Source organism: Quercus robur, chromosome 5 (assembly GCF_932294415.1).
Source record: "Quercus robur chromosome 5, dhQueRobu3.1, whole genome shotgun sequence".
Classification (NCBI taxonomy): Eukaryota; Viridiplantae; Streptophyta; class Magnoliopsida; order Fagales; family Fagaceae; genus Quercus; species Quercus robur.
Window position 1 is genome coordinate 46,456,366 of NC_065538.1, and position 23,526 is coordinate 46,479,891.

Consider the following 23,526-nt stretch of genomic DNA (forward strand, 5'->3'; position numbering starts at 1 on the left):
ATACAAAAAATTGATCAAACAAGGGCAGTCATTAAAGAATGACTCCAATGAATATATAACAAGTAAATGTTCATCTAGACATGTACAACGAAACAATCACTTATGATTACTTGCATGTCCACTCACACGACCAATGCAAAATACACCAAATCTAGGAACAATCCTACCAGGGCACAAGTGTGAAGTACTCAAGACATTTTAGCAATATCTAAAAGTACAAAGAGAATGCTACACAAGCAATGAGATAGTCACAAATTTTTTAAATAGCTAAGCATAATCATAAACTATGAGCAAAGCAAACATAGTTAATATAACACAAAGATTTTTCTCTCCCTATCATATCACTCCCCCTATCACGAATCATAGGAGCTGTGATGAATTTGGAACATATATAGCTGTAACCTGAAACATTTGCACAAAACACATTAGACCCTTAAGGTAAAGCAAGTAATAAAAGGACAAGTATAATGTAACAAGTAAATTGCGATCAAGTAACCATGATGTGAAAAATATGAGCAACTTGATCATACACCAAAACAGTCATATAGAAATGACTACAATGATCACATAGCAAAGCAAATGATCATCCGAACAAGCATAAGGATGTATACATGTTCAACACAAAAACACGATGCGATGAGAGCAATAAAGCATAGAACACAAAAGAATGTTTTCTCTCCCTTGATATATGCATCTCCCCTATGGATTTCTCCCCCTACGAATGTGCACAAGAGTCATATAGAAATGATGAAAGTATACACTCCCCCTTTTTGTCACGAATAGACAAATGAATCAAGAGGAAGGTGGGAAAGAAAAGAAGATATGACAAGGATAAAAAATGATGCATGAGGGGTGCAAGATGAATGAGAAAATGAAACTCAAACATAAGGCAAAAACATTAAAAGAAAATGCTACAAAGTATAAAGTAAACATGACATGCTAAGGATGATGGAACATGATATAAACCTAGGCACAACAAGGATATAAGAACATGTAATATGTGATAAAAGGTCTAAAAAGACTTAACTAGCATTAGTGAATGCAAAACATGTCAAGTGTTAGAGTGTGTGCAACAAAGGTGCAACTAGTGTGCATGTGAGATGCATGACCAATGCATGAATAAGCACTCACGGGGTATAGTGTATAAAACACACCACCAATGATCAAAACATGATAAACATGAATAATTATGGTAATCCCCAAAGTTTGGTACTCATCGGAGTCCAAAACAGCGAGAAAATATCATTTGGGCATTTTATCAAACACTTAGAGTGCACACACTACACATGTATGATAAACAATGCAAGAACATATGAAAATCTTGCCTTAATACATGTTATTTTTGCCACAAGGGGCCAACATCCAAAGCAAATTATCATTTAAAACAAAGCCCAATCAAAAAGTTTGACAAAAAATAAGTTTTCCAACTCCCATTTGAGAAAATCTCAACTATGAACATAAAACCCCCAAAAACATAATCTAAGGATCAAAATCAATGAAAAGTATTAAAGATTACCTTAGAGATGTTAATGGAATGAAAAACACTTGAATTTAGTTGGGTTTTGATGTAGAAACATTAAAACAGAGATTTGGGAGAAGATAGGAGACGTTTAAAACAAATGACCCACAAAATGCCCTTTAAAAACTTGATTTGGAAATTTTCACAGGAAGCTGACTCACGAAAGTACTCGCGAAATTTTTCGCAGGTAAGCCTTACTTGCAAGCTACTCGCGAAATAGTCGCGAAACTCCCTATCCAAAGCTGAAAAAAATTTAAAATTGGACCATTTAACTCCCAGTTGAGCTTACATATGAAATGGGTCATGAAAACACCCAGAAAACATGTTTTTCACACAAAAACAACTTGAAAAACTTTGAAAAATATGGGTGATATAAATCACTTCCAAAAGCAAACAAAAAGAGCAAAAATCTTTTTGGTTTGATCCACATATGGTTGAGCATATACACATCACATTTGAACATGTACAATCACACAAATGAAATAGATATTCATTGAACATTAAACTTGTGTGTTGTGTGTGAAAATCAAATGTGGAATAGTTCGTAGATTAGAGTGAAGTTTCAATGATCAATTCAATCAAATCATACACAACTGGTACTAAATCAAGTGGTCTATCTCAATTATAGAAATGAACATATATGACCTCCCACAAAAATGATTACAAAATCTTTGAAGCTTTTCTTTTGGTTTCTTTACAAATCATAACATTTGATCATTTTTTGAACAATACATCTCTTTTTGAGATTGGTGCTTGAAATTTTTTATATTTCAACATTGAGAGATAGCCTTTAGCTTTTTTAGCACCATACATTTTAATATAAAAGTCGTTTTCCCTTTTTCCTAGTCAAATACTAGTATGTGCGACAGGCTTTTGCAGCTCATTATCTCTTTTCATTTGAAGATTTACATTTGGTGAGCTCTATAGCAAAAACATAAAAATAAAGTGGGAAGAGATATAGGCTCAAGTCTATGCAAGTATCAAAACCATCAAGACTATTGACCAATCATTCATGACAAGTTTGAAGATCTATTTACAATAATCACACATAGTTTTCAAGATTTCTCACACATAGTTTTCAAGATTTCTTCCACAAAGATATTTGTGCATACATAACAAGCTAAGCTCGTAAATGCACTACGCCATTAGTACGAAGGTACTAGACCGAACTCACATGTGATATGTGCTCAAAACTTATATGATCAAACTTTTTGAATTTTTCACTTTTTATGTGGTTTTGGATTTTTACACACACAAAATAAAGACATAAAAGTAAGATCAAAAACAAAAACAAAACAATGCATATAAAGAGATGTAATATGTACAAATGCATGACAATAAAGCATCTAATGCATGAAGGGTCCTACAAAGATCGAAAGAATTAGATCAAGGACCAAAAGAGCACAATCTCAACCATAGGAACCCTTCCTCATCCAAACAAAATGATTGTTTGGAATGAGTGTCTCAAGAGAAGTGAGACGAGGGTTGGAAGAATGAGAACCAGAGATGCACATAGATAAGAAGGTAAGAGCATTAACAACTTGTTTCAACAACATACAATTTTCCCCCAAATCCGGTTTTGCTTTCATAGCACACCTTTCAAACAGCTCAAGTTTTTCTTTTCTTATTATTCTTTTAAGAGCTTGAAACTTAGAGTAATGTGGTCTAAGATGACCAAAGGCACCACAATGGTGACAAACAATGTGTTTAGGTCCACTAGGCTTTTTAGAGAGGGATCTAGCACCATGGTTTTGTTCTTTTTTCAACATGGAGCACTGAGGTCTTATGTGACCAATCACACCGCAATAGTGGCAAGTAGGAACAAACTTAGATCCACTCAATTACCTAGGATGGAACCTAAACAGAGGCTTAGGTTTAAGAGTCCTTCTCTCCACTTTTTGATTTTTTTTATATGGAGGAATGTACACTGATTTGTTCTTTGAGGTAGAACACACAATAGGCACAAAATCAGGTACCACAACATGATTGCAACAAATATTTTCTTCTGTTTTAACAACAGGTTTAGCAATCAAACACTTGGCATGCATCTTAAGAGATTCATTTTCAGATTTAAGATCATCAACAAGTTTGTTAGACAAAACAAGTTTAGCATCCAAGTCCATATTCAAACATTCAAACTCTTTCAGCTTTTCAAGAGAAATTTCAGCAAGATTCTTATATTTCTCAACCAATTTGTTGGATTCATTGAGCTTAACAATCAAATCATCATTTTCACAAAATAACTTGCTCAACTTCTTAGCATCTTTCTTCAAGAGTTTGATGTTAGGAATATCAGCAACACCTATAGATTCATGTAACATGGAATCACAATCATGAGGATAAACACTCATAGAGGCATTTTCACAAACACATGACATGTTACAATCAACAACATCCATAAAAGTATACAAAGTATTATCCATGGCAAAACACACAAGGGGTCAAAGATCACATTTAGGTAATGAAACCGAATCAAGTGTACCCGCTCTGATACCAATTGAAAGCTCGAAAAGTGTGAAAACACAAGAGCTTATTTAGACCCCCAATTCAAATTATGACTTGGTTGATTTTACACTAACTTGATACTAAGTGCAGAATAGTGTAAACACAAGCATACAAATACAAGAGCTACTCTAATCCATATTTAAAGCAACACAGCAGTAAAATGAAATGAACAAGAGTAGGGAAGAGAGATGCAAACACAGATAACACCGAGACGTGTTATCGAAGAGGAAACCGAAGAACTCGGGGAAAAACCTCTCCGTCGCCCTCCAAGCGATAATCGATCCACTAAACAATCAGTTGGGATACATGGGTAAGCAAGAGACCCTCCAAGCCTAATCTACCCGCTATACGTAAGCCTTCCAACCTCTTACTCTAGTAAGGCTTCTCGGAACCGTGTCTTGTCTAGCTCTCCGGATCCCGCAACAAGCTCTATGTTGCATCTGCCATCCTTGGCTTCTTCCAATGTAGTAGCACCAAAACCTCACTGGACACTCTCAAAATGTGTGGTAAGTGTTTGGGCTATTGACCTCTCAATAGTATGGAAATGGAGAGGTAGGAGATGAGGAAATTCCACAAACAAATGTGTAGAGAATTGCTGGTATAACAATTTCTAACTCTCAAGTGTTTTAGCTAGGGTTTTCTCTCAGAAGCTCTCTTTCACATTTATGGCTAATATGGGTATATATAGTAAGGGTACAAAAAGTGTGTATCAGACAGTACAGACTGGCAGAACAGAATGTCTCGTGGGTGTCTCGCGAGAAGGCCTTACCCACGAGATACTCGCGAGACATAGCTGTCTCCATCTATACAGACTCTTCGCATTCCAGTCATGTGCAAGGCACATGCTTCACTTCACAGGAAGCTTAGTCGCGAGACACCCACGAGAAGTCTTCTGGCTTCACTTGCTTGAGTCTTCACACTCTCTTTCTCTAACACACAACCCTTACAATCACATCCCACAATAAATACAGGGTACACAAGATTGAATATAATTACAATCAAATTTGGCACAGAATAAAAGCCAACAAAATACAAATTTGTAAGTCACAACTTTACATTAAACATTCTTGGGAATCCTAAAACATTACCCCATACTAAATGTCACATAAAGGAAAAATTAGGGTTTTGTTAGCATTTGGGAGAACCATGGGCTGAGGAGATGGGCCAGATTAGGTTTTTTTTTATCATACCAAATTTATCATTTTTGGGTATTTTGTATAAGGTTTGCTGGATTGGGTTTGACATTTATTGGATTAGTTAAAAATTTTGTGCAGCCCATTCTAAAATCTAAGGGCTTGTTGGTAATATTGTTTGAACAATAGTTTTCATTGTTTAAACAATGCAATACGGATTTCCATAACACTTTTTCACCCACACGTATTTCCACGACACTTAAATAACGTTACTAGAACAACATTACCAAATAGGCCCTAAATTTTCAAGCTGGCAGTGATAAATTTAATTTGCGATTTTTTTTTTTTTTTACCAGTGTTAAAAGGAAATTTTAAAAAAGCAGGGGCCCCTTTGGCTTCACCAAAACCCAAACCCCAAATCTCAAAAACCCAATCAAGCTCTACCTCCACATCGGTGGAAACACCCCAATAGCCAAATGGGTCCTCTCCAATAAACTCACTTCTTACTCTTTCATCAAGTCCTCTCAGATTGAAGAACAAGGCAATGGTGATGATGATGATGATGAAGAAGAAGAAGGTGAAGATTCTTGGTGGGTTTTGAAAGTTGAGTGCAAGATTAGAGTCAGGGTTACTCCAGAGATTCAACTGAAGGCTTCTAGTACAAGATTGCTAATTTTTAAATCTCACGTGTCTCTCATGTTAACCGTTAGTTTATTAACAAGAAACTTACAGAGATATTGATTTGGCAGCTGTGTATAGTCTAGGGACTAAATTGGCCAATAAAAAAGTGCAGATTGTCTTGGCCAATGGTTGAAAATTTAAGGAGTGTATGAACATCTTTCTCAAATGCTAAAAGTTACTGTAGCAATTGATGCAAAAGGAATTGTGCAGAAGGGTTAATTATAGTTTTTTTTTTTTTTTAACATAAAAACTCTATTCTAACCTAATCCAAGCTGACTCTGTCTCTCCTCCAACAAGTCTCAATTTTTTAGCTTCTCTGAATAAGTTTGTCACCATCATTAATGATGACTGAAGAACAACAAAAACCCGACACGACGTTTCATTCCCTAGCTTCACCAGCTCTGTGTGTACAAGTCTTTCAGTATTAGACAGAGAGGAAAATGATGGAAGAACCAGACGATACTCAATCTCCACCTCAACGTTCTGAAGAGCTTCAGCTAAGAGAGCCGACATTCCTGAATCACCACCATACGCATCCTCTTCGTAAATAACAATCACTTCTCCAATTGCATGCACGGACAATATCTGCTATGCATTTTACTTGTGCAGAACCATTGTTAGCAATCCGAATCAACAAAGGCCAACGAAGCTGAATCGTTGGTGAGGTTATGGCAGGTGATGCAAATGAAAGAACTGGAACTTGAGTCCTGTTTCCAACATCAGCAACTAAAGCTGTTTTCAGCCATGAGTGCATGCCAATGATAGCAATCAATTTCTTCTCTTTGATAAGATTTTCAGCTGCAATCAAAATGTAAGAAGTATTAACACAAACCACCACCATATATTGTCTTCATCATCATATAATTAAAGTAGGTGCTGGGATTAAACCCCCTGCGGAGTGTTGATTTTGGCTTGTCCAAGATTTTTTCCGCCACTACCTAGTACTATTGTGACCTAGTGTAAGACCATTGATGCTTGAGAAGTAGTGGCTGTATGTTGTGCACCTTGCACCTATGCCAACCAAACAAAACCATGGGCAGAAGAGGGACTCATGCCATTTGCTATGCATGGTTGATTGAAGTAGCAGCTCATGGTAATACATGGCTACACAAATGGGCTTGATGGCAATGTGTTGGTGGCCATGTGCTTGTGAAGGACTCGTGGTCACGGCTTGGCAAACTGCAAGCTATTGATATGCCATGGGCAGCAAGTGCAGTGGGGGTTGAATCGTGACAGCAAGCTATGCGATGGGCAAGTAGGTTGAACATAGATGATAAATGGGATCTTTTTTTTAGGTTCAAAAGAGAAGGGCACTCTTTAGATTAACTTTAGTATGCTAACCTCCTTAATTGTCTTCAAAGTCGTGCCTCAAAGCCTATAGATAGGTAGGCTAAAGGTTAGGTTAAATCAATCTTCTTGTAGAACTTGGAATTGAGGCAACGTTTCTACCTGGCTTTAATGATAGATCAAGCAAGCCCAAACTTTAAACTCCACCTAACCTTCCATTCTTCAATATTTTCAAGCAGTTCCTTACATTGGCTCTTGTCTAAGTTAATAACATTAAGTAAAACCCCATTGACACATTATTTGTTATATGGAATTTCGCAGTACTAATTCCTCAGACATTTCATCCAAAAATCAAGTCTTTAAATTTTTAGTCGGTTTCACATGCATATTCCAGTCAAAATCTTGTTTTCAATTTGAAATCCTCACATTAATGTGGATGTAAACTATAACTTATTGTGGATCTGCTTCTAGAAAAACTTGATATAAAATAAAACCAATTCAAAATTGAACTTTTTTTTTTTTTGTTCATCTAAGATATCTAAATAGAACTACTGTTGTGGTCTGCCAAACACTCTATAACATTAAGGGTATTTTTAATATTCTCTCACTCATGCCTTTCTCTCATTTTATTTGCCTAATATTCTATTTTCGGATACTCAAAATACCTATCTAATTAAAAAGTCAATTAATTTATTGACTTTCCAATATACACCTAGCCATTATTTTATTATCAGTTTAAATTCTGGAGGTTAATAGGGACACTTTTGAAAAATTATATATATATATATATTAATTGAAAATTAGATTATTTTAAATTGGTATATTAATCCACTTTCAATGTATATTTGTTTATATTTGTATATATGCTAAATTTCAATGGGATTTTAATATTTTAGATAAAAACACTAATTAAAGGTATTACTCATGAACTTCACGTTCAGTCTCAATTATAAATATTTTCAATCTTGGATCTACAGAACTACTAACATTGAGTAGTTTTTTTTATAAGTTCATTATAGGTTTTCTTCTAAGTATTTACTTCTTTTTCTTTATTTAGCAAGTTTTATATATATATATATATATATTTTTTTTTTTTTTTGTTTTTGAGAAGGAATTATATTATAATCTTAAAGCTCTATAAATTGATTAACTTTACTTCATGTTTAATGTATGACAAATAGCATTTTATTTTGTTGACTTAATGGACTAATAGACTATTGAAATTAATTATCATACATTATTGACACTTGTACATGACTATCATACAAAATTGGCATTGCCCATGGATGGGGTTATAAGATGGGGTTTTCTCTTTCAACCCCACTTCAGGAACCATTTAACCACACTGGTAAAACTGCCGCTGAAACCTTAGCATTTCCGCTTATATGGTGCAGTAGCAGTTTGGGTTTCAGGGATCCCAACATTGACAACTTGGTGCAAAAACTCCAAAAACAAGTTGATCCAAATGATGAACGTAACACTCTTAGCCATTATAATTCTTGTTTGCATATAGTAGAATTTGACAAAGTCACATGACGCTAGCTCCGTCATAATAATATATAGTGTACACACATGGAGTGAGGACGCATGGAGTTAGGGCACGGTCTCCCAAGCGCAAGCAAAAAGGGTGAGGATGTGAGCATCTGGATATAAGCTAAGCGGCTATGTTCAGTAGATTTAGGGGTCTAGCTTCTCCCATTTGGTTATGTACTCTTTTATACCCCCTTCCTCCTCCCTCCTTTCTCTCTTAGATGGGTTGTATTAGGTATATCATGCCGTGTACTATTCGTCCTCATCTCTAGAGTATGGCGACCCCTGTTTACTTTCCTACACATATATTTTGGGCCATACTCTAGGAATGTAAGCATTTACTTTCCTACTCTGTGTGCTTGCATTGTGCATGATGTATATATATATATACCTACTTGCCCCTCCCAATGTGATTGTCATAGTCCATGTCACCTAAGGCAAAGCGATGCCTAATTTCTGTTGCGAAAGTAAGGTGACATTTCACTGGATTTTCGCCATGGAAATCTGGTACTTTGCCCGAATGCCTTAGGAAAGCATAAATTGGGATCACACCCATTCAAAAGCCGAACCTCAAAGCCCCCATGCATGCAAAGCCCCAAAAGCCAATGCCAAAATCATGTTTTTTACTGTCAATCTCTGAAAATTAAGATTTTATCAAAACAAAGAACTGTCCTTGGACAGGAGTTGTGGGGTGCCTAACACCTTCCCCACACGTAACTAAACTTCCAGACTCAAGAATCAATATTTTTCGTCATCCACATTAGATTAGGAAAAATGTCATTTTCTTAGCCTAAGATTGGTAATAAAATCAACTAGAAACAGGTGACCAATCACACCTTAAAAAAAACTCAATGATTGGTGGCGACTTCACTTACCTTTGGTAATCACCTAACATTTGGTCAAGATTCCTGCCACACCTCCAAAGGTAGACCTACCTTCCTCCCCCGAGAGAGAGAGAGAGAGCACCCAAAGCTCTACGCGAACAACTGCACAATCATCCAGAGGGGCCTCCAACGGGCCCCGCGCATGTGGGAGCATCACCACGCCGAGTGGTCGAATGAAGGCCTACCACGACGGTGGTTTTCCGCTTCGATCGAGGCCAAGCATTAACAACTATCTTAAGGGAGTACACCTTATAATCAGTGTCAACAAGATGCTTGCTTTTATTGTTGCCTTTTTTGCCATATCAAAATGCTAAAGGAAAAATGCTCACACACCCTCCTGAACTTTTAACTAGCCAAAACACTCCTTGAACTTTTTTATTACCCAATTTACTCCCTAAACTATACACAGTTATCAAATCAACACCTCTATTAGTTTGGTATTAAAAAACTAACGATTAACTCACGTGACAGACATGTGTGATTTAAAATATGAACAAATTACTGTGTAGGTGAAGTAAAATAAAATGACAATTATACAAAAGTTTGTCTTTACCTCAAAATCTATAAAATGAACAATAATATATTACATATTATAATTTTTAAAGTTATAAGAGATATATAATATCTAGCAATTCATGTTCAGCCACATATTTCAATAGATGTATAGCACTAATATCCATTTCACTCTCAAAAAAAAAAAAAAATACAAAACAAAACAAAAAAAGCACTAATATCCATTCACATTCAAAGTTACTATTTGCTAAGGCTGTCCAAGCAACCCGGAGACCCAGCCAAATTGACCAAATCCGACACCTCTGTCGGTTGGTGACGAGTCTTAACTTTTGAAACCTAACTTCGGCAAGTCGAGTGGCGGGTTTCGGTCTCTAAAACCCGAGCCACCTGATCCAACTGACAAATGCTAAAAAAAAAGGCCAAAATTACCTAGATCCGATGACGTTCTAGTGTTCCTCAACTCCAATCCGGCCACCCTTAGTCTTCCTTCGCTCAGATACGGTGGTATTTGCTCAGATTCACTCAAATCTGATCAATATCTACTCTCCTCCTTTGTCAGAATTGCTCAAATCCAACAATATTTGGTTAGATCTGACTTAGTTCTACTCAAATCTAGCTATTCTTGGTTAGATTAGGCTCTAATCTACTCAAATCTGGCAATATTCCGTTACATCCAATGCTTTCAACTCAAATCGACAAAGATAGATCTTCTCCTCCACCTACCATTGCTCATCATCAGACTCGACTTAACCGACCGTTCGCTCCCCTGAGCATGGCCGACTCGACCCGTGGTGGTCGGCGGTTAGTTACGTCTATTCTTGTTCCACCCGACCTGAGCAGGTCGAGTCTGGGTTGAGGCCAAAACCGACCCGAACTGACCCATAGACAGTCCTACTACTTGCTATCTTCCATAGTAGAAAGTAAGTTGCAATAAAAAATAAATAAATAAATAAAAAGTAACAGCACAGCAATGAATGGCAACAAAGGGAGATGGGAAGAGATAGATACAAGTTATAAGTCAATAGTGGAGCAAATGGCAGAGCAGTGAATTGGCTTGACGAGGTGGTGCTATGGGCTAGTGCAGGTTTTTTTGTTAAAAAATAATGGTGATTTAGAATATTTTGAAGGAAAAAATTAGGGTTTCATTAACATTTGGGAGAGCCATAGGTTGAGGAAATGGGCTAGATTAGGTTTTTTTTATCATACCAAATTTATCATTTTTGGGTATTTTGTATCAAGTTTGCTAGATTGGGTTTGACTTTTATTGGATTAGTTAAAACTTTTGTGCAGCCAATTCTAAAATCTAAAGGGGGTAGTGATAAAATTATTTTTTAATTTGTAGTTTTTTTTACCAATGTTAAAAGGAAATTTCAAAAGGCTAGGGCCCCCTTGGCTTCGCCAAAACCCAAACCCCAAATCTCAAAAACCCAGTCAAGCTTTACCTCCACATTGGTGGAAACACCCCAATGGACAAATAGGTCCTCTCCGATAAACTCACTTCTTACTCTTTCATCAAGTCCTCTTAGATTGAAGAACAAGGCAATGATGATGATGATGATGAGCAAGAAGGTGAAGATTCTTGGTGGGTTTTGAAAGTTGAGTCCAAGATTAGAGTTAGGGTTACTCCAGAGATTCAATTGAAGACTTTTTGAACGAGATTGCTAATTTTTAAATCTCACATGTCTCTCACGTTAACCATTAGTTTTTTAACACGAAACTAATATAGATATTGATTTAGTAGTTGTCTATAGTTTAGGAACTAAATTGGCCAATTAAAAAGTTCAGATTGTCTTGGCTAGTAGTTGAAAGTTTAAGGAGTATATGAACATTTTTCCCAAATGCTAAAAGTTATTATAGCAATTGATGCAAAAGGGATTGTGCAGAAGGATTAAATATAGTTTTTTAACTTTTTATCTTTATATAACATAAAAACTCTACTCTAACATAATCTAAATATATGTATATATATATATATATATGTGTGTGTGTGTGTGTGTGTGTGTGTGTGTGTGTGTGTGAAGTTCCATTTTGTAGGCTTGAACCCTGACCCTTACCTCCCCCACATACAAACACTTATACTTATGGAATGACCATCATGCTAAAAGTGTGCAGTGGTGGGTTAAATATAAATTTAGCTAGATGCAAACTTTTAAATTCAATGAGTCATTGAAGTCACTGTGAAGAACTTTGAAATCCATAAAGAAAGAAAATAAGTAAATTGCATTCCTATTCGAAGGCTTTAAAAAACTTATTTTCCTAAAAATATTCTTAGATGGATTTTTTTTTGTTTTTTTGTTTTTTGTTTTTTGAGATAGAATTATACTCTAACCTAATCTAAGTATATATGTGTGTAAAACTTTCCCTTAGAGATTTGAACCTCAACCCTTATCCTCCACATCCCACAAGCACTTATCCTTGTGGAACAACCATCGTGTTTAGAGTGCGCGGTGGTAAATGGATTCTAATTAATACAATACCATAAAAAGAACACTAAATTATTTTTTTGGAAAGCATAATCCTAAAATTCCAAAAATTACATAAATATTTGTAGAAATTAATAAACAAAAGACTTAAACCCTATATTCTATCCTACATCACTTCCATGGCTATGAGGAGAAAGTATCCTTCCATTTAAAAAGGGTTCTATTTCATGTGTCGGATTAAATTTTATAAAGCTTATTCAGGTATTACACATGACACTTTGTACAATATCAAATTAAAAAAATAAAATCTTAACTTTACACTGAACTCTCAGTTTGGAACATGGATTAGCTTTGTATTATAACCAGACTCAGTTCGCTTGAAGATTGAGCTCTACTTAGCCCCATCTCTTTATCATAAAAGTACATTGCTATTCTAGCTGCCTTGTCCCAAACACTCCCACTCGGAGTTACACTACCTCGGTTTGTCTCTTCATAGCGTTGATAGTTCTTTATTAAATGAATCAAGGATAGCAAAAAACAAATGGTGGAAGTGGAGAAAGATATCAAGCAGAGACCCCAGAAACTTTTTAGGCCCAAGCTTCTGGTTTCATCAGAAGACACATTCATTGAACACTCATTCGGGGGAGTCAAATCATTTTCAAGTATCTTGAGATCTCCTTTCTCTGATAGTCTCAGAATTCCTTCCGAAAACTCTCTAGCAAACGGAGAGCCTTTTTGAAATGCCTGCTTGGAAAGCAAGAAATTTTAACAATAATTAATATTTATTAAGGAAAAATACAAAGAGTCCATAGCCTTGTAGCTCAATTAGTTAGTATTTCCTAGTATTTCAAATGGAGAAATCTAGGATTCAAATCCTCACTCCCCTAACTATCAAATTATCAAAAAGTAAAATAAAATAAAAACCTCCAATGTTTTTACTAACTCCAATGTTTTTACTTTCTAAATCAATATCATTGAATTTGATTATTTTATTGCTTGGAGTACATGATTTATTTATTAATACTTCACTTTTATTTAATTTAATTGAGTTGAAAGCCATTTCTATTTCTTTATTGCCCACTTAATTAAATTTCCTTTTTTTCCATTCCTTTTAATTAAAATTTATATTCGCGCGAATTTAAAAGATTATGTGCATGTTTGGCATTGCTATAGAAAATATAATTTTATTGTAATTATCAAATTGTTAATTGTAGAGCTCCGGGGTGTGTCTCCTAGTGCATTAACAGGTAACAAGTACTATATACACACACACACACACAAAAATCTAGCAATTTTGTTAGAGTTTTAAAAGAGTCTTAAAGCTGATAACAACTTTTAAGGTTAAAGTTGAAATTTGGACGTTACAATTCAATATTCATAATTTATAAATTCAGAACTTTAGTGCACTATTATGTGGAATTTGTCAAATACCAAAAAACCTTTCGGTTAAAAGTTGTCAATAGCAAAAACTGTACAATTAGGGGTAAAGGGTTTATTTGGTATTAATGTAGAAAGTAGAGCTTTAGCTCTAATGAAAACATTGAATGATAGAAATTAAGCACCATGGGAGTAATTTTATAAAGAGAAATGTCCCTTACAAACACCCATTAATTTACACACATTTTTTTTATACTAAAATCGTGACTCAAGTCATGATTTTTGTGCAAAAGTGGTGTATGTAACAAGCATGTGTATAATATATATTGTTCGAAGTTTATTACACACACAAAAGCAACGTCTATTACACACATCTTAAAATGTTTTTTTTTTCCTCTTCCAAAAACTCATATAAGCTAGAAGAGCTCCTTAGCATTGTTTGAAAATTGCAAGAGCTGGGGTTTTCTCTCTCTCTCTCTCTTTAAAGACAAAGTAGAAACTATCCCTAGGACCCTTGCATCATTGAAAGTGCAAGATCAGACAAAAAATAGAAACATCAAAGAGCTTTTGAATTCCATGGAAAAAATTGCATGAAACATTGAAGTGATTATTGGTGCCCAAAATGCAAAATTCATTTGTATGTACTTCTTTTTATTTTAATTAAAAAAAATTTACTAACTTTTTTAGAATGATCAAATGATGAAGTATGAAGGTTTTTGTATTTGTTAATGGTTACTCACAAACCCTACATATATAGGTGGCCGTGTATATGTGTATAAATATATATATATATATATATATATATAATATTAAGAAAAATGTTACTCACAAATCCAAAGCCTCCAAATCTGTAGGTGGCCGTATGACTGGTGTCAGTGATGTATCCCTTGCAGTATTTATGGAGGAAGACTTTCGCATATGGAGCTTCAAGAAAGGCAGCTGCTATACCTTTGCTTTCAAATTCCTTTATATATTTCTCTTCGCTATCAATTTCCTTGATGTTGGTAGAGCTGAAATTATGCACTTCCTCCAGGTATTTGCCTACAAAGGTACCCTTGTCATAACCAACGGTTAAGTTGTTCCTCTTAAGCAACTCCATAGATGTGACACTCGGTTCCATTTTCTTAATAGTGAGCATTGAAGAGAGATTGGCAGTGTAGCTTGCAGTTAACACAAACACTAGAAATAGCCATACTGCGATCACCACTCGTGTAAGGTGGTTGTAAATCCTCTCTCCTGAAAGATAAAACATGTGCTAATGAGTGTTTTAACTCCTAAATGAGGATTTGCCAAGATTGACATTACTAACTGCAGTATGCAATGGTCCTTGGGGTGTTTTCATTAAACACATAATTATGGATTTCTTAAAATTCAATGATTGTCCTGACTACTCTTTATATTTAGTCATACACTCATAAGTTGCATTTTCAGGACAAGCCTAACAAAGAAAACTAGATCATCCACTAATTATAGAAGACTAAATTTAGAACATTCATCGGCTAAATTAAATACTCAGATACATGGGATATATAGTTGCTACTACAGTATAAAGTGGAATACTAAGAGTGGGACATAGGATTTATTCATTGTCTTTGCTACTCCCTTGCTAATTGTTAGACCTGTCTAATGTGTATTATTCTAGAACTGTGGCTGCCTAATGCAGATTAGTTTTATCATGATCATTGACATGATGAATTATATCTCTAACTAGAAACCCTGGGATGGGTTGCCTTTTAATGTGCCTAACATAATTATGTTATATTCATAAGCCGAGAAATGAAAGAGCATATGGAAACTGCAGGAACAATGAAACAATAATATATATATATATATATATATTTTTATTTGGTGGTAACAAAAAAAAAAAATGAAACAATAATATAACTACAGATTGGTTGTTCGTGTGATCTGCCTAAGAGTGTGTGTAGGCTTATAATTATTGAGCTGACCAATGAACGTAACTTTTTTTTTTCTTTTGAGAATCAATGAACATAACATTCTGAGTCCTATAATTGAACATTTATACTTACTGTGAGCAAAGAACAGAGAGCAGAAGGCAAACCACATGGCGGTTGCAATCTGATCCTTCAACGAGCCTTTAAATTCCGGATTGGATGGATGTTCCAAGAACCAAACTATGAACATGGTGTAAATCAAGATGAAAGCAACCACCAACCACACTCCCCAGGTAAAAGGCTTCATGAACATCCACGGTGACTCTTTAGACTTCACTGGAACTACCATAGTCAACCCTGACTCTGTGTATGGCTGAGTAAATTCCACATCCTTTGACCTATTGGATAGTATGGTTATATCACCAACAACAGCATCACAAGTCTTCCTTATTTGGTCCAAATGAAGACCTTTGTCAGTATTTTGAAGCCACAAAATAATAATAATATTAATCAAAATTTGAAAATTTAAAATTGATCTTAAATTTCACATGTAATAGTTTAATACTAGTTATCCTATATTTGGACGCATATTCTCTAATCTACCCACTTACCTCCCTGCCTCTCTCAAAAGGAAATATCAATTCAATTACCAAAATTAAAAAAAGTCTTGAAAAGAAGACTTCTTATTCTTGAATTTTAGTATATACTGATTCTAGAATTTGTGCACTTACAAGAGTCCTCAATGTACATTTAGGGCAGGTTAGTATCAATTCTTGAAGTTAATGGTTGTTATGACGACCACAAATTATTTTATAATATTTTTACAAACTATTACTATGACAAATTTTTACTGGTTTTCATTTGGAGTCACCACTGATATCACTTTGTCATTTATCAATAATCACTCACCATATCAACAGTTTGTAAAAAAATGTTGTAAAATAGTTTGTATCTCTAACAATTTCATAAAATAAATACACATTAGACAAAAAATTGATGAATTGACTAATATGGCTATATATTCAGAGATAAAAAGTTAGTTACTTAGTTTACCTTGTTATGGACAAGTTCAACCAAGTCATCATAGGATCCATCTTTGGACTCAAATATGTATTGCAGAGTATCTGTATAATTCATTTGTTCCATCACCTTATGGAAGATTTCAATGCTGAAACCACCAAATATTTCGCCATTTGAGTTGTTTCTGTTCATGTCCACCACAAATTCTTTGAACATGGCATGAGCTGGAACTACGATTCTCATTGGTTTTGCTTTTGAAGGCATTGCCCAGCCTTTGGGAACCTTATCTAGCCCTGGCCAAGCCTTTTCTTTTGTATTCTTATTCTTAACACCCCCATTATTATCTGGTGTCCAGATGTCTAATTCATTGCTTTTCTCCCCATCCACTTTCACAATCTTGAATTTGGGATTTTGTGAAAGCATTTTCCCTTCGAAACGTATTTCTCCACTTAAACCTGAGAAACTGTCTGATAATATATTTTTCGAAAGGCTACTAGAGACATCAGAACTACTCTTTATGGCCCGAGTAATGATTTTAATGCTATCATATGCACGTAGAGCATAAATTCCCGGCTTTGAGTTTTCTTCCTCAGAACGATTGGCTCTGAATCTTTTCTCAAACTTGACATTTTCTTTATTGTGATTGGAGTATTGTGTTTTGATTCCTATAGTGCCATTCATAGAGGAAATAATGGATTTGTCAACAGAGTCCAGCATGTTTGTAATGCTGTCTGGGATTATCCAAGCTGACTCTGTCTCTCCTCCAACAAGTCTCAATTTTTTAGCTTCTCTGAATAAGTTAGTCACCATCGTTAATGATGACTGAAGAACAATAAAAACCCGACACAGCGTTTCATTCTCTAGCTTCACCAGCTCTTCTTGTACAAGTCCTTCAGCATTAGACACAGAGGAAAATGATGGAAGAACCAGACGATACTCAATCTCCACCCCAATGTTCTGAAGAGCTTCAGCTAAGAGAGCCGACATTCCTGAATCACCACCATATGCATCCTCTTCGTAAATAACAATCACTCTTCTCCAATTGCATGCACAGACAATATCTGCTATGCATTTTACTTGTGCAGAACCATCGTTAGCCATCCGAATCAACAAAGGCCAACGAAGTTGAATCGTTGGTGAGGTTATGGCAGGTGATGCAAATGAAAGAACTGGAACTTGAGTCCTGTTTCCAACATCAGCAACTAAAGCTGTTTTCTGCCATGAGTGCATTCCAATGATAGCAATCAATTTCTTCTCTTTGATAAGATTTTCAGCTGCAATCAAAATGTAAGTAGTATTAACACAAACCATCACCATATATTGTCTTCATCATCATATAATTAAAGTGGGTGCTGGGATTAAACCCCCTCTGGAGTGATGATTTTGGCTTGTCCAAGATTTTTTCCGCCACTACCTAGTACTATTGTGACCTGTAAGACCATTGGTGCTTGAGAAGTAGTGGCTGCATGTCGTGCACCTTGCACCTATGCCAACCAAACAAAACAATGGGCAGAAGAGGGAGTCATGCCATATGCTATGCATGGTGGATTGAGGTAGCAGGTCATGGTAATACATGACTACACGAATGGGCCTGAAGGCAATGTGTTGGTGGCCATATGCTTGTGAAGGACTCATGGTCACGGCTTGGCAAACTGCAAGCTATTGATATGCCATGGGCAGGAAGTGCAGTTGGGGTTAAATCATGACAGCAAGCTAGGTGATGGGCAAGTAGGTTGAACATAGATGATAGATGGGATCTTTTTTTTAGGTTCAAGAGAGAAGGGCGCTCTTAGATTAACTTTAGGGTCTGTTTGGGATTCGCTTATTTTACTGAAACTGAAAACTTTTTACTGAAAGTACTATAGATAAAGGTAAAAGTTAGCTAAAATAGTACAGTGAGACCCATAAATAATACCAAAAAGTGTAGTGGGACCTATGAATAGTAGCAAAAATAAACTGAATAGTAAAATAAGTTGGCAAAAATAATTTTGCTAAACGGACACTTAAGCCCGATTTGGATACAACGTTTGTGCGTCTGCGTTTTGCCTCTTTTTTTTTTCTTTTTTTTTTTCTTGGTTAGCCGTATTTTTTGACTTTTGGTCAGTGTACAGTGCACACCAGTGTACTATTCAGCAACTTTTTTAGCAACTTTTCGACAACTTTTTATTAAAAATTGATCCCACGACACTATTCACACATTTAAAATTTATTTTGTTACAGTGTTTTCAGTTTTCAGCAAAATAAATTGTATCCAAAGGACCCTTAGTATGCTAACTTCCTTAATTGTCTTCAAAGTCATGCCTCAAAGGGTATATATAGGTAGGCAAAAGATTAGGTTAAATCAATCTTCATGTAGAACTAGGAATTTAGGCAACGTTTCTACCTGGCTTTAATGATAGATCAAGCAAGTCCTAAATTTAAACTCAACCTAACCTTCCATTCTTCAATATTTTCAAGCAGCTCCCTACATTGGCTCTTGTCTAAGCTAATAACATTAAGTAAAACCCCATTGACACGTTATTTGTTATATGGAATTTCGATGTACTAATTCCTCACACATTTCATCCAAAAATCAAGTCTTTAAATTTTTAGTCGGTTTCACATGCATATTCCAGTCAAAATCTTGTTTTAAATTTGAAATTCTCACATTAATGTGGATGTAAACTATAATTTATTGTGGTCTGCTTAAAATTGAACTTTTTTTTTTTGGGGGTTCATCTAAGATATCAAAATAGAACTACTGTTGACTGTAGTGGTTTGCCAAACACTCCATAACATTAAAGTCAATTAATTCAATGACTTTCCAATATACACCTAGCCATTATTTTATTATCAGTTTAAATTCTGGAAGTTAATAGGGACACTTTTGAAAAATTATATATATATATATATATATTATTTTAAGCTAGATTATTTAATGCTTTTCAGCCTTATCTCTTTGGGGAAAAATTGAGATTCTTATCGTTCATATTGGGGAAAATTTGAGATTGGGAAAAAATAAAATCATCTCAATTCTTATCGTTTATATTTATTCTTTCTTTAAATTATCATTTTGTTCAATTATTAAAATTGTGTCTAAACTTTTGTATATTATTTACATTTTATTTATCAACTTCCAATTTTCTTTTGTTAGTATTTTAGGTACATTATGATTTGTCTTGTTTTTTTAGATATGGAATCAAATACACTTAATTCTCAAGGTCCATTTAAATGAGAGTGGACTCCTGTTAAAGATTTGAAACTAGTGGAGGCTTTGGTAGAATATCTATATGAAAGGGAAGATAAACCTAAGAATAAGTTTAAGCTTGGATATTTGAAAGTCATGGGAGAAAATATTTCTACCAAATTACCTAATGTTGGGTTAAGAGCAAAACCAAGTATTGAATCAAGATTAAAGACTTTGAAAAAATTGAGTAGTTTACCATTGTTCAAGTAAGATTGTAGTTTGTTGGTCAAATTTTACAACTGTGGTACACTTGATTGAAGACCCTCAAGAATTTTTGAAAGACCAATTGATTACTTATGTCACTACTTCTATACAATGAAACAAAAGCAATTTTATTTACAAAAAAGAAGAAGAAGAGAGATTGGATTTGTTGGAGGCCATCCATTCAAGATTGGGTTGGTTAAACTAATCCTTATCAAGTGTATTTGTAATTTTATAATAAAGGTATTTTAGACAATTTAATTTAAAATTCTTTAATGCAATTATCCTCATGGTTTTATCACCAAACAAATGAATAGTAATAAGTATTACATTACAATATCTTGTATTCTTTATAATACCTATTCATATTCATATGTAATCACCATTACAATTTATCAAACATGCCCTAATAGATTATTGAAATTAATTATCATACAATATTGACACACGTACATGACTATCATACAAAATTAATAAACAAAATGGGCATTGCCTTTCCTCCACCAAAATAATAATAATAAAAAATAAATAAATGGGCATTGCCCATAGACAGGGTTATGAGTTGTGATCTTCTCTTTCAACCCCACTTCAGGAACCATTTAACTACACCAATGAAAACTGCCCCTGAAATCAAATTTCAATGACTGGAATACGAATTCAGTTAAATTTTAAGAATTAATTGTGTATTTTTCACCTATTTTTTTATAGGATAAATTTCACTAACTACCCCTGAGGTTTGGAGTAATGCCAAGCAGGTCCACAACTTCTCAAAACTAACCAGTTTGGCCCAAAGTACAACTTAATCTCTAAACAGACTTACCAGACGTTATTTTTGAACTCTCCCCTCTGTCTCTTCTCCTTTCTGACCCAAACTTCTCTCGTCTCTTCTCACCCTATCTTAACCCACCACTCGTTGAGGCCAAAACCACCGCCTCACCACCATCGTCACAAAGCCCACCACCACAAACCAAAACCATAAATAGGAGCCCAACCACCACAGATTTACAGTCACAGTCACAGCCACCCAAATCAAACCAATTCAAAAGCCAAAACCCAGATACAAAAACAACTGAAAACCAAAAATTGAAACAAGAAAGTGAATGCAAATAGAGGGAGGAAAGAGACTAACGGTGCGGCCATCGATGGTGTGCCTATCCTGGAGGACACGGTCAAGAACAGAAGGGTCAGAGAAGACAACAAAGCCAAAACCACGAGGGCGACCAGTGGGTTTCTCGCGCATGATAACGGCTTGGGTGACTTGACCGTACTGGGTGAAGATTTCTTCGCTGGTGTCCCATGCTATGCCTCCTATGAATAGCTTTCCTTCGTCTGAATCCATGTCTCTTTTTTGCCTCTCTTTTCTGTGTGTTCTCTCTCAGAGAGGCTCAAAATGGAAAAACTCTCTGTTTTTGGTTTTCTGTGTGTTTTTGTTAATATGACAGACAGACAGAGAGAGAGAGTGGAATCGAGGAGCGAATAGAAGCGATTACTGGGTTAGGGTTTTGTTTTGAAACAACGCCGACTTGGGCTCGGCCTAGACACTACGGAAGAGAGAAGAGAAGTTTGGGTCAGAGAGGAGAAGAGAGAGAAGGGAGAGTTAAAAAATAACGTCTGTTAAAGTCTGTTTAGAGATTAAGGGTCCGTTTGAATACAGTTGAAAACTGAAAACTGAAACTGAAAACTGAAAAACACTGTAGCGAAATAATTTTTAAATGTGTGAATAGTATCGTGGGACCCATTTTTAATGAAAAAGTTGCTGAAAAGTGAAATTTGTGGGTCCATGAACAGTACACGATGTGCTGTGATTGGTCAAAAAAATTTGAAAAGTCAAAGTTTGCGGCTACTGTTCATTGAACAGTGCATGAACAGTAGCCGCAACACCCAAAACGCTCCAAAACGCGTGAAAAAAAAAAAAAAAAAAAAAAGGCAAAACGCAAACGCAATTTTTTTCAGCCGAATCCAAACGCGCTCTAAGTTGTACTTTGGGCCAAACTGGTTAGTTTTGAGAAGATGTGGATCTGCTTGACATTACTCCAAACCTCAAGGGTAGTTAGTAAAATTTACCCTTTTTTATAAGTTACACACTACCAAATGATTAAGTTTCACTCATTTTTGTACGAAGTGAAAACGTGTACTCAATGGAAAGAAACCACGTCAACATGTTATCCATCTCAAACAGCTTTATCATATCTCAAGCATACATAGTAGACAAATCAAACAACAACCACCAAAAAATAGAAGAAAAAAGTAGTAAAACAAATTAACTCACCAGCAGAAGCAACTTGTTGGGGGTCTCTGTCAGAGTCCAGGAAATGGAGAGACACACTTCGACCCTTTGGAGCTTCATTCTGAGCTGCGATTTCCATCGCTGCTTGCTCTTCCTTCCCTATGCGGGAATTCACATCAATGATGACACCGATATTTATTTCTTTGTTCTTATAGTAATTAGCTTGGGCTCCATGATGACCATGGGGGAGGAGAAAGAGAATGAAAAGAAAGTAAACGAGCACAGGACTGAACAAAGGTCTCGAAACAGTACAAACAGTTATGAAAGGAATCGGCATTTGGGATCGATCTAACTTTCTAATTAAGCAAACTTTAATTTTTCGTCAGTCTAGTACATATCATATTACACTCAATTATTATACATACATATATATATATATCATTTTGTTTTTCTCTATAAACCGTATCATTTTTTTTTTTTTTGGTAAACAGGAATTATATTAAAAACCCCTAACTGGGAAGGAAGTTTGAGGATTAGTCCTTTCATAATACCTGTCAATACTATTATAATACAAAAGCATTGAAATGTCTACTGGCGGACTATCAAAAATGAAATGTTGCTGGCAAAAAGTTCCTTAATTTCCTGGCTAGTTCATACATGTTGGGTGAACTGTTGGGTGCATGCACTTTTGGTTTTGGGTGTAGTATTAAGCAAAAAAGTATCATTTACAAGTGGGGAAATAAATATATATGATGCAAATTCATGACTTTGACTATGTCCACTTTTTCTTTCCCCACACTCGTAAATGATATGTATATCAGTCAAGAATTTGCATCTGACTGTGCGTGATTGCCAAAACGCGCAGTTGTGGTAGCTTTTAAATGGAATTTTATGGGTCTGTTTAGATAGAATTTATTTTGTTGAAACTGAAAACATTGTAACAAAATAATTTTTAAATGTGTAAATAGTGTTGTGAGACCCATTTTTAATGAAAAAGTGACTGAAAAGTGGAATTTGTGGGTCTGTAAACAGTGCATCCATGCACTATTTACAGTTGACTTGATCAAATTGTGCGGCTGGAACAAAAAAAAAAAAAAGTCAGAAA

At 35.3% G+C, this 23,526-nt stretch overlaps 1 protein-coding gene across 1 annotated transcript; it reads right to left on the bottom strand.

Annotated features, from left to right (window-relative positions):
• Nucleotides 1-12,677: 12,677 nt before the first annotated feature.
• On the bottom strand, nt 12,678-22,822 carry LOC126726108 (glutamate receptor 2.7-like). Its single transcript, XM_050431232.1, has 5 exons — nt 22,464-22,822; nt 16,801-18,041; nt 15,883-16,189; nt 14,682-15,088; nt 12,678-13,219 (listed from the first exon to the last, which is right to left on the bottom strand). Exons 1-5 carry the CDS (start codon nt 22,756-22,758, stop codon nt 12,821-12,823), a joined length of 2,649 nt encoding a protein of 882 aa, XP_050287189.1. The 5' UTR covers nt 22,759-22,822; the 3' UTR covers nt 12,678-12,820.
• Nucleotides 22,823-23,526: the final 704 nt, after the last annotated feature.

Bases quoted from the DNA above. Each gene is read 5' to 3' on its own strand.
- LOC126726108 (XM_050431232.1), bottom strand. From the start codon at position 22,758: ATGCCGATTCCTTTCATAACTGTTTGTACTGTTTCGAGACCTTTGTTC. The intron at 16,190-16,800 runs GTAAACTAAGTA...CAAATAAGGAAG, and splicing joins TTGAACTTGTCCATAACAAG to ACTTGTGATGCTGTTGTTGG. The intron at 15,089-15,882 runs GTAAGTATAAAT...TTTATCTTTCAG, and splicing joins CTCTCTGTTCTTTGCTCACA to GAGAGAGGATTTACAACCAC.